The sequence below is a fragment of the Delphinapterus leucas genome, chromosome 1, assembly GCF_059928025.1.
Source record: "Delphinapterus leucas isolate spDelLeu-1000000601 "Yukka" chromosome 1, BTC_Dleu_Yukka2, whole genome shotgun sequence".
NCBI classification, from domain to species: Eukaryota; Metazoa; Chordata; class Mammalia; order Artiodactyla; family Monodontidae; genus Delphinapterus; species Delphinapterus leucas.
Window position 1 is genome coordinate 117,138,518 of NC_143129.1, and position 10,368 is coordinate 117,148,885.

Genomic DNA, 10,368 nt, shown 5'->3' on the forward strand with positions numbered 1-10,368 from the left:
GCAAAAATTAAATGATCTAAGCAACCGTCCTGAATGATGACAGAATGATATTAAAGTAAACCCAAAGAATACAGAAAAAGGAAATAATAAAAATGAGAGCAGAAATTAATATAATGATGCAAACGGAATAAAGAAGATCAAAATGGCAAAAGTGGGTTTTTTAAAAGGCTAATAAAATTGATAAACAACTGGTGAGACTGATCAAAATGTAAAAGACAAAAATAGTTAACGTCAAGAATAGAAATAGAGATGTTACTGCAGATATTACAAATATTGAAAATTTTATAAGAAATATGAATAATTTCATGCTGATAAATTCGGTAATTTAGATTGTTAACAAATTCCTTGAAAAACACATATTACCAAAAGTGAGAAGAAGATATACTCTTAATTATTGAAAAAATTGAATCAGTAATTAAAAACCCTTCCACAAAGATAAGTCCAGATTCATAGGTCTTTACTATCTAATTCTACCCACCCAGAGAAGAGAAAATTACTATCTAATTCTATCTAATTCTACCCACCCAGAGAAGAGAGAAGTACTATCTAATTCTATCTAATTAAACCCACCCAGAGAAGAGAGAAAAGGAAGGAATGTTCTCTAACTTGTTTTATGAGGCTACCATACCTTTGATACCTGACCAGGACATTGACAGTCTAATCTCACTCCTGTACATAGATGGAAAAATCTTACATAAAATATTAGCAAAACAAACCCAGAAACCTTAAATAGGATAATGTATCATGACTTACTTTTGTTTATTGCATCAGCTTAATTGTACAATAACATTAAAAAGTGATCAATGTAATTTTAGTAGAATAAAAAATCATTTAAAAATATATGGATGGGCTTCCCTGGTGGCGCAGTGGTTGAGAGTCCGCCTGCCGATGCAGGGGACACGGGTTCGTGCCCCGGTCCGGGAAGATCCCACATGCCGTGGAGCGGCTGGGCCATGGCCACTGAGCCTGCGCGTCCATGAGCCTGTGCTCCGCAACGGGAGAGGCCACAACAGTGAGAGGCCCGCGTACCTCAAAAAAAAAAGGATAAGTCACTTGTTAGAATTCAGTATATTACATTCATGCTTAAAAAATGCTTAGCAAGTTAGAAACCAAAGGGAAATTCCTTAATCTAATAAAGGATAAGTACAAAAACCCTACAATCATATACTTAATGGTGAAATGTTGAAGGCTTTCCTTCTGAGGTGAGAAACAAGACAAGACTGACTGTTATTACCGCTTCTATTTACCATTGTGTTGGACCTAGCTCATTCAAGGAAGCATGCCAAAGAAGTAAAAGGCATTGGATTTGAGAGAAAGAACTAAAACTCATTACTAATGGATATGATTGTGTTCACAGAATCTAAGTAAATCTACAGATAAATTATTAAGTAAATTTAACAATTTTGATGAAATCAAAGTTGGGATAAAATCAATTGTATTTTTTCTATATTAATAACAAACAGCTAGAATATATGACATTTTAGATACAATATCATTTTTCAATAGCATCAAAGAATAATTCTTAGGAATAAATGTAACAAAAATGTGTAAGTCTAAGGTGTTTCTCCTTGGGATGAGTTAGCTACAAGTTAGCTAGTTTTGTACTTCGAGAGTAAGCTACAATAAAAATAAAGCTGGAAACTTCACATTTTTTGGTGCTTTAGCACAAACTCTTTAGATACAATCTATAGAACCACTTTCTAGAGATTCTTCCTGCTAAAAAAATCAAATTGTATTATTTAACTTCATTGCAAAGAACATTTCAAAAATAATCTTTGATGTTCAGCTAGTGTGGGATCTCCCAAGAGATACTAATGGAGATATTAAGGCAAATAATCCATTGTGTTTCCCTGTAATGCTTTAAAATATCCCACAGCACTTGCTTTAGGGAAGCAAAATGTTTCTTCCAATGTGATTTTATATGCTTTTTCTAGTTCACACTGAATTTCTTTTCCTTTCTAAGTCTTTAAAAAAGTTTTATTTTAGCCTTTTCTGCTTCTATTAAAAAGTTTAGGTTTGCAGATATATAATATTTTTCTACTTTCTAGGTTTTTTATACTTTATATTTCTGAAAAAAATGAGTATAATCATTATATCCTTTAGTTTTAAAATTGGGATTCACACAGAAATAACAGTATAGTATAGCTGCTGGGAGCACTGGTTCTGGAGTGAGACCAAATGGATTTGAATCCTGGCTCTGCCACTTACTAGCTACGTGCCTGTGGGCAAGGCATTTAACTCCTGTGCACTCTGGTGTTTTCATCTTTAAAATGGAGCTGATAATAATACGTATCATAGAGAATCATTAGAAATAACTAATATTCTAAAATCAATTATAATGGTCCTGGCACACAAAAACACTTTTAAAATACAAAATAGTGTTAAAGGAAATAGTATTAGTTAGCTCTAACCCTGGACTTTGTACTTTTATTTTTTCATCTGTGAAAATGGAGATCTTTAGCTCAGAAGGCTATGTGAATGTTATCGTAATGTCAGTAGTAACTACTGCTTGGAAATTCTTCAAAAGAAAGTCAGCAAAAGTTACTGTTTACTATAATAATTATCAATGAAATCAGAATGTATTTTCAGTAGAAGATAGAATAGCTCTCAACTAATATGGAATAGTGGTTTTTGATCAAACACTTTAGTTTCTTTTGCACCTTTGCCCTAGATAGGAAGGGTAGCCTTTTCCTGGCAGAAGATATCAGATCAATCATCATGACTCCACTAGCTCTTGACATAATAATTAATCCATATAAACTACCTAAGTGGTATTAAGAAAATAATTTATATAATCTGTGATGTGAGAAATCGTTTCGTTATTCATCACCCATTGTGCAATTTTGATTTAATTTATATTGTTGTATATTATTTAACTGCTCTATTGACTTAATGATTTGAGCAATTATTTATAGTTTGTGATATTAATTAATAGATTAAGGGGATATTATCAGATAATTCATGATCAAATGATATTTATGAATATTATGGAGAATTCTGCCATTTTAATCTGAATGCTATATGCAGTTTGATCATAGTGAATTCATATTCTTCTACAAAATTCATATAACACAACTATAAATGTAATTTCCCATTGACACAGAGGTTAGTAGTTACCAACATTATTTCATATAGAATAGGTAGCTAATCCTTGGCCTTCAATTTCTTCATGTGTCTTTGGAAGTATGATACTGTGGCTGGAAGATGCTAAAGTCAAGTGAAGAAAATAAGTGATTTGATGCTCTACCTTTGTTTCTTTTTTCAAGACTAATTATAAATCTCCTTCTGTTGCTACTTCTGCTCTTGGAATTTTTTATAGATATCTTTGTCCTGACTTTCTAGCATGTCCTTCTCATCATTACCAGGATTTAACGCTTTTAATAGTGATGCTTATTTGCATTTGCTCATGTGGATTTCCTTGATCATTTCTCTCTCAACATATAGATTGGACTGGCCTAATGCTAATCAGAGGTTTTCCAGAGAAAACAGATTATACAGGCACACACTCCTACTTGTAATTACTGAATCCCAAAGCTCTGAAAACTCAAACGAATAAAAATAAAATAAAAGTAACCCATTTATTGGCACATCTGAATTGACACGAAGTTGTTAATAGTCTTTATCCAATTTATTGTGAATATTTCTCCATTTCACTACAGAAATATTAATGATTTGTTTACAGGATGCTGCCCCAAGACCCTGATGATGTTACATTATATATAATATATATACTATAGTGTCCTAAAATCTGGAAAATTTATGTATTCTGAAATATATTTGGCTGAAACGGTTGCATGCAACCTGTAATTATGATTGTTTTTGGTTTTCTGTAATCACAAGCACCCAGTAGTCCAAGAATATAAAATTTACAATCTAGTTATGAATGTTAATCTTTAACTTTTTCTTTTAGATTACCTATAGTCATAACACATCAATTATATATTTATTAAATTATAATCAATGGTTTCAACATCCTTGAAACATTATTTTAATTGGTTAGCCAAATTCTCACGTCACATGTTTTTAAGAAATATTTGACTGGTTACACACATTATTTACAGAGGTGAATGATGAATTCCAAATTAACATGAGTCACATAAACAGTCTCCTATCATGTGAGTTCATGGCTGTTTATGGGATGTCTTGGGACACTAAGATCACATGTTACATCTATATTCAACTCTTTGGGTGAGGCTTTATGACCCTCTCCCTGCCTCCCCTCCTCAACTCAGGAGAGGAAATCTTTTTATGTGGGTTGCATTGTTATAGTATCATTTCTCACGTAAGATGTACAAATTATTAACCACATAATATTTTAGTGAGAGATGTTAATATTAGTTTGTAAAGTCTAATTTTTTAACTATCATTTTTAGGTATTTACTACCAGGAAGTACACAATTCTTCATGAGAACACCAACCTACAACTTGAAATACAGTTCACCTGGAATGGCTCGCTCCAGTGTTTTGTTTACATCCCGGTATGGCCATTTGTGAAACAGAGGGAAGATCGCCATGGGTTATGCATAATAGCAATTCATATTTTTCCCAACTTGACATTGCAAAGACAGTGACCATTAAGTGCTGTTTTATGTATATATGACATATATGTGTGTGAAACTATGTACACACATGCACTCAAATAACATATATTTATTATAATATATGAAGGAAGAATTAGCAGGAAACTGGATATAAGATTTAACCTTTCTGGAAATGTAATAAACCATGTTAAAATTGTTTACACAAATATGTGAATGTCTAGAATTTGCTAGGTTTATAATTAATACCTTCCTACTAGAAATGTTATTTTTGCTGCAGAGTATATAAAACAGAATTGATCTTGAAGATCCCATTACAGTGTTAAATTATTTTCTGGTAATATGTCTTTTGACTTGAAAAAGCATTAATAGTAAATTACCTTATTAATTCTCATATATAGTGGCTATTTAAAATGAAAACAAAAATTAGAAGCCTGGTGTTGCTTGATGATAGGATTAAGTATGAAACAGGTTTGTCATTACTATAGCACACTGTAAAGTACTATAAAAATCCCAACCAGATTCTCCAAGATTTTTATCCCTCAGTGTGGAAATTTAGCTACTTGTGAAAGTGATAATGTAAATTTTCAGTAAGGATCTAGTAAGGTCATACTATGATCTAAAATGGAAGACAATCCAGTGGGTTAAAAATAAACAAAACTTACTAGCTTGTATTTTTACTTTTTATTGGGAGTCACATAAAGGGAACAGAAAATGGTGGTAATGACAAAATTGTTCCGTATGATTTTGGTATCTCTTACCGCTGTTACCACTCACTTTTTTTTGGAAAGTATATCTCTGATGAGTACATATGGTCAAATACAATTTCTTCTGTTCAAAGAGCTGATATTTTAAACTTATTTCAGTGTTACAGAAGTGTCACACTTATTTTATAAGTCTCTCAATGCTGAGACCAAATTACATTGCAAAGACTAATACAGAGTTTCATATTGCACCATAGAAAATAATCTAAATTATTGCAAATAGGAGATTCTGATTACTAAATATTATTAGTTATCGATGTGCCCTTGAGAATTAAAAAAAAAATCAAAATAGAGTTTGAAGTTTTCTTCTTGTCCAAAGTTATTATGTGTAAGTTTCATAGCAGTTTACTTCCTTTTTTTTTGCTTACAGTTTCAAAAACAATGAGTGAGCTTTCAGTTTTCTATACAAATATAAATAGTACCATGGATATCCTTAGAGATTGCAATATTCACCTTTTAGAATTTTATTTAAACTTCTCCCAGTATTTTTATTCTCTCACAGATGGTAATTATTTGCAACATTCATGAGTATTTTACCTCCTTTTACTATCCTGAAAGCTATTTCCAGTAAATGGAGAAATGGTCCCAAAGCAGAAGGAGAATTGAGAGGGGCAAACTGGCCTGCTTTAATTCACAAGCTGGATAACTGGCAACCCAAAGTTGTAAGTTGATATATTGTGCTTTTAAAGCCATGTTCTGAGGCTGTATTAGGATAAAATAGGTTCTTCCCTAAATTATTGCTGGCTACTTGATTCTTTATGACTACCTATCATCCGTATTCCAGTGGATACTTTTCCTTGCTAATTGCATCCCAAAGAAGAGTTTGTTATTGTCTTTGTGGGAAAAGAGGATAAGGATGTCAGGATGAAGGAAATTGCAGTGTAGCTCTGAGTGTTTATGATGCCATTTTGTGAATTCTTAAATATGTTTAGAATTTTTTGGAATAAATAATGCAAAAATTGGGAGATTAACAAAATTATTATAAGAATGATCATCAAGTAGGCCTTTTCATGGAGCAGTTTTAGTCATTTTTCATTGAAATTCATGATTTTGTTCATGAATGAGACACAATTTCAAGTGTCTGATATATGATATCAACCCAGTTTGTTGGCCACTCACTTGCATTAGCTTAAATCACAACGGTGACTTAATTTGCTAGAGTGGGTACTTTGGAAGTTCTTTTCTTAGTTGTATAAAAGTGAAATTTTTATTTAAAACGAAAAAAGAATGTCTAACATGTCTCCCCCTGGGGAAAAATAAATACAATAAAAGTAAATTTAAATGTATGGAACTACCCAGTTAGTTACTGATGAGCAAATTTCATTTTCATTCCTCTAGTTACCTAAGTCTGGCATTGTTTGAGTGCTAGAATTTTATTGCCCACATTTGCCTCTTTATACTGATCTAGCCTGATATGATGAAGTTGTGAATAAAAGCCATGTGCTCATTATTTATGTATACTACCTGGTATGCTGTGGACTACGGTTGTGTTAATGCTTATTCCCTAATGAGAAACTAAGAAAAGAAGATACAGTAATAAACCATGGAAGTCTTTAGAGGCCATAGAAATATTTTAGTGATATAAAATATTCCTTAGTTTTTATTATAAATTTTTTATTCATAGAGTTAAAACGTAGCAGTATAAGTGATAGTATGGGTCTGACTCTCTCTCTTCTAGGAGAGAAAATAACTTTATCTGAAAAACTCAGAAGCTATTCAATCTTACCAAGAGATTTTGATAGGGAATTTGGTTTACTTATGATGAAAGCGTATTTTCATTCTGTTATTAAAAAATATATCCCTGCTCATTCTGTGACTAATGCTTTCCAGAACTGTATATGTTTGGAATGATTGCAGAATTGTACAAGAAGTAATCTTTTAATGTTAAATTATCATCTATGAACATTGTATGAGATTGCAGATTAGTTTTCACTCTAATAATCCAGCATTGTAATAATTACCATTTGCTTTATGTATTCTGTTGAAGGAACTATTTGTGATTCATATTATGATAATTAGCAACAAATTTTATTTCATGTTGCATGTGTAAAAATGAAATTATAACAGGATCAAATATGGAAATGCCAATGGTAACCTCTATCAGATGCAAAGATCTATACAAATTTTTTCATATATCTGAATTAGGTCTAAATACACAAAATTTTTCTACTAATTCCTCCCCCCAGAACTAAAATGAACCAAACTCAAGCAAAAAACCCCGATCTTCTTCTCATCTAATATTTACACACAGCTAGATGATAGTGGCTTCTAGACATCAAGAAGAAGATTTCATTCTAATTCTTTTTTTAATTTGGAAAGTATATGATTATAGAATTTTGTTCCCTAACTCTAAATTTCACGTTTTAATATAAATTAATCCAAATGCTTTCTTCTTTAGCATGACAAAGTCATTCCATTTAAAACTTCTCTTCAAATCTAAACTTCCACATTACTTATTTTCAAAAGTACCAAAAAATTGATAGTTGCATAAACTCTATTATTTCTAGTTTTCTATAAAGCATTGCTTCATTCTTAAACGTATATTCTTGAAAATATAATACCAAATACCTTGAGAAGAGTGACAATAAATACTTTTCTTTTCTGTTCTGTAATGCTGTTTTACATTTTGAGTCTTAGTTTACTTGGTTCTAAGGGTTAAACAATAAAAAGTGTAAGTACAATTAGTTGTGTTCCTGTGACCTGATGGTTTTTGAAAATTTCTTTTCTCTTTAAATTGAGAAATTTAATAAAGCTTTCAAGAACTGAATTAGTTATCTAAATATTTTGCACTAATGCTACTTACCAATAAATTAAAATTTTGAAAGTATTTTGATGATCAAAATTTTACTCCTTACACTGTTTTTTCTTTCTTCTTCTTTTTTAAACTTAAGTTCCATTTGAAGTTTTGACCTTTGCATGGACAAATTCAAGAAAAGAGAAATCCTGCCTTTTAAACATTGGTTTATGGTGGTGTATTTTTGCTTCAGCAACAATAAAACTTATAAGATGTGTTATTGGATCAAGTTCAGTTTTTCTGCTGAGATTTTTAAGAACAAGGTTGAACTTTCAATGTCTAAAAAGCATTAATTGTCTGGATCCATATGAACCAAGATAATGGCCACAAATAACAGTCTTGCGACCAAAAATTGTTAAATTAAAACTAATTGCACACCTTGAGATTCTTGCCCTTTTTTGGTGCTTTTTTGCCTTGTTATGGGTATTGAAGGAAAACTATTCAGGTGAAACATTCTGCATTAACTGGGCTGTATTACCTAAAAAGAGCTACATAAAGTTTTTATTTTATCCCCACCTGCTAATTTGAAAAGTATTGGTAAAGTCATCATTCAGTACACTAATATTTTCTAAATTAGTAAGAAGACTTACCTTACAAAAATAATCAGATAATGCTGATATTTCTCTTTCAAACGCTAACAATGACAGTTCTTGGTCCTGAGCTGGTTGGTTCATACAATAACTAATGTACATGTTACTACATTGAATATTAATAGATTTGCTGAAGATTCTGGGTTTGAGGGTTAGCTTGAAAGCAATACATTTGCTACCATGAATCATGACTCAAATTATCCCCATGTGTTTTACTACCTGTATATGAATGCAAATGTTGTTACAGAAAATATGCTTGAAATGTCAACACAATGTGCAATTAGTATTGCATTGTCATGCTTCAGCATGTGATATCTGTATGGTGAAGTTATTTCAATTACTCAGATATGTTACTATAATAAAAAAATGTTTAATATAAGAAAGCTACATATGTCATCAAATGGTTATTTCTGTACTCCCCCTCCCCCACACACACTGTTTTTAGTAGTAGAAGAGACTGGCTCTCAGTTAAGCTTTCAGGGTGATGAAATATATTTTCACAGTAATTTTCTTCTGCTGTAGAGTCAGCAGTAGAACTGTGGGGATAACTTTACCTGCTATTAAAGTCAGGTTGAGTAAACAGAGTTGGTGTCAATTCCTCTCTTAGTTAGCTGGAAGGTAGACTGGTCTAAAATTTAGAAATGACATTTTTATATCTTTCTAGCATCATTATAACAATAGTATTACTAATCTGAATAGAAATGTGTCAGCATCTCAGCTATGACATTTTTTTCAGGAATTTATAATTTTAGCACTATTAAAATATACTAAACCTCAATAAGTAGCATATCATAGTCTTATTGCCACTATTACCATTGTCTATAAGATGATTGTATATAAAGAAATTGAATATTTTTCCTTTAAAGAAAGGAAGCTCTTTGGATAAAAATCTATCATGATAGGAACTTTAATGCATGTATACCTCAGCAACAAGTGATATGGATATTGACTTTTTAAATGTAGTTCTAAAGATTTGTTATTTTATAAAGTAAAAATATTCTATAAAATCTTTAAACTTTGAATTTTTTTCAGTGACAGATAAAGATGAGACCAATGTGGGTAGTTTAGTATCTCCCTATTATATCAAATAATTTGTAAGATAAATATACATATAGTAAATGATTGAAAATCTTTTAAAACTATAAATAAATCATTCTGAAATAATGTCAAGTGTTAGAAAACTTCTTGTAGTGCCTTAAAATAAGATTAACATTTAGCTCTTTTGTAGAAAGTAAGATAATAGATCTTTAATTTGCAGAGACTAGTCTCTTAGTGATTATTCATGTACATATAGAATATAGTGACGAAAATGTCCGTCACCACAGTCAAGTAAATGTGGAAAACATTGGATGTATAAGATACATCTTTGTATCTTTGTATGTATCTTTCAGGACCTATCAAGAGTCTTTAGTATTCTAAGATGCTTTGAGAGTCCCCAGCGAGGGACTGGGACATAACACTAGTTCCTAAACTAATTCCACTATGGTATCTTATTGAAATGCATCTCCCAGGACTAGTCTTCTATTGACTAAGGTTTGGAAAACACCTAACTACACCAAGTCATTCACTAATAAAGGAATCAAGGTATTTATTAATTTATTTATTTAATATAAACTGTGGTATAATTATGAACACTGACAAATCTAGTGCAAGAATCTACTTGCACTTGTTGCTTGAGAATT

General features: G+C 31.3%; 1 protein-coding gene across 6 annotated transcripts in view; it reads left to right on the forward strand.

The window, feature by feature from the left end:
• The window catches only part of TTLL7 (tubulin tyrosine ligase like 7), a 154,266-nt gene extending 145,193 nt beyond the window's left edge, over positions 1 to 9,073 (forward strand). For 2 of the 6 annotated variants that reach the window (XM_022580983.3, XM_022580989.3), the window contains one exon: positions 4,374 to 5,825. In XM_022580983.3, coding sequence (XP_022436691.1) covers positions 4,374 to 4,494 — 121 coding nt within the window. In that variant the 3' untranslated portion in view covers positions 4,495 to 5,825. Of the gene's footprint in view, positions 1 to 4,373; positions 5,826 to 5,860; positions 5,979 to 8,193 lie in introns of those variants that run through there. The other 4 variants (XR_002645650.3, XM_022580987.3, XM_022580986.3 and 1 more) reach the window with 4 other exon arrangements.
• The last annotated feature ends 1,295 nt before the right edge of the window (positions 9,074 to 10,368 follow it).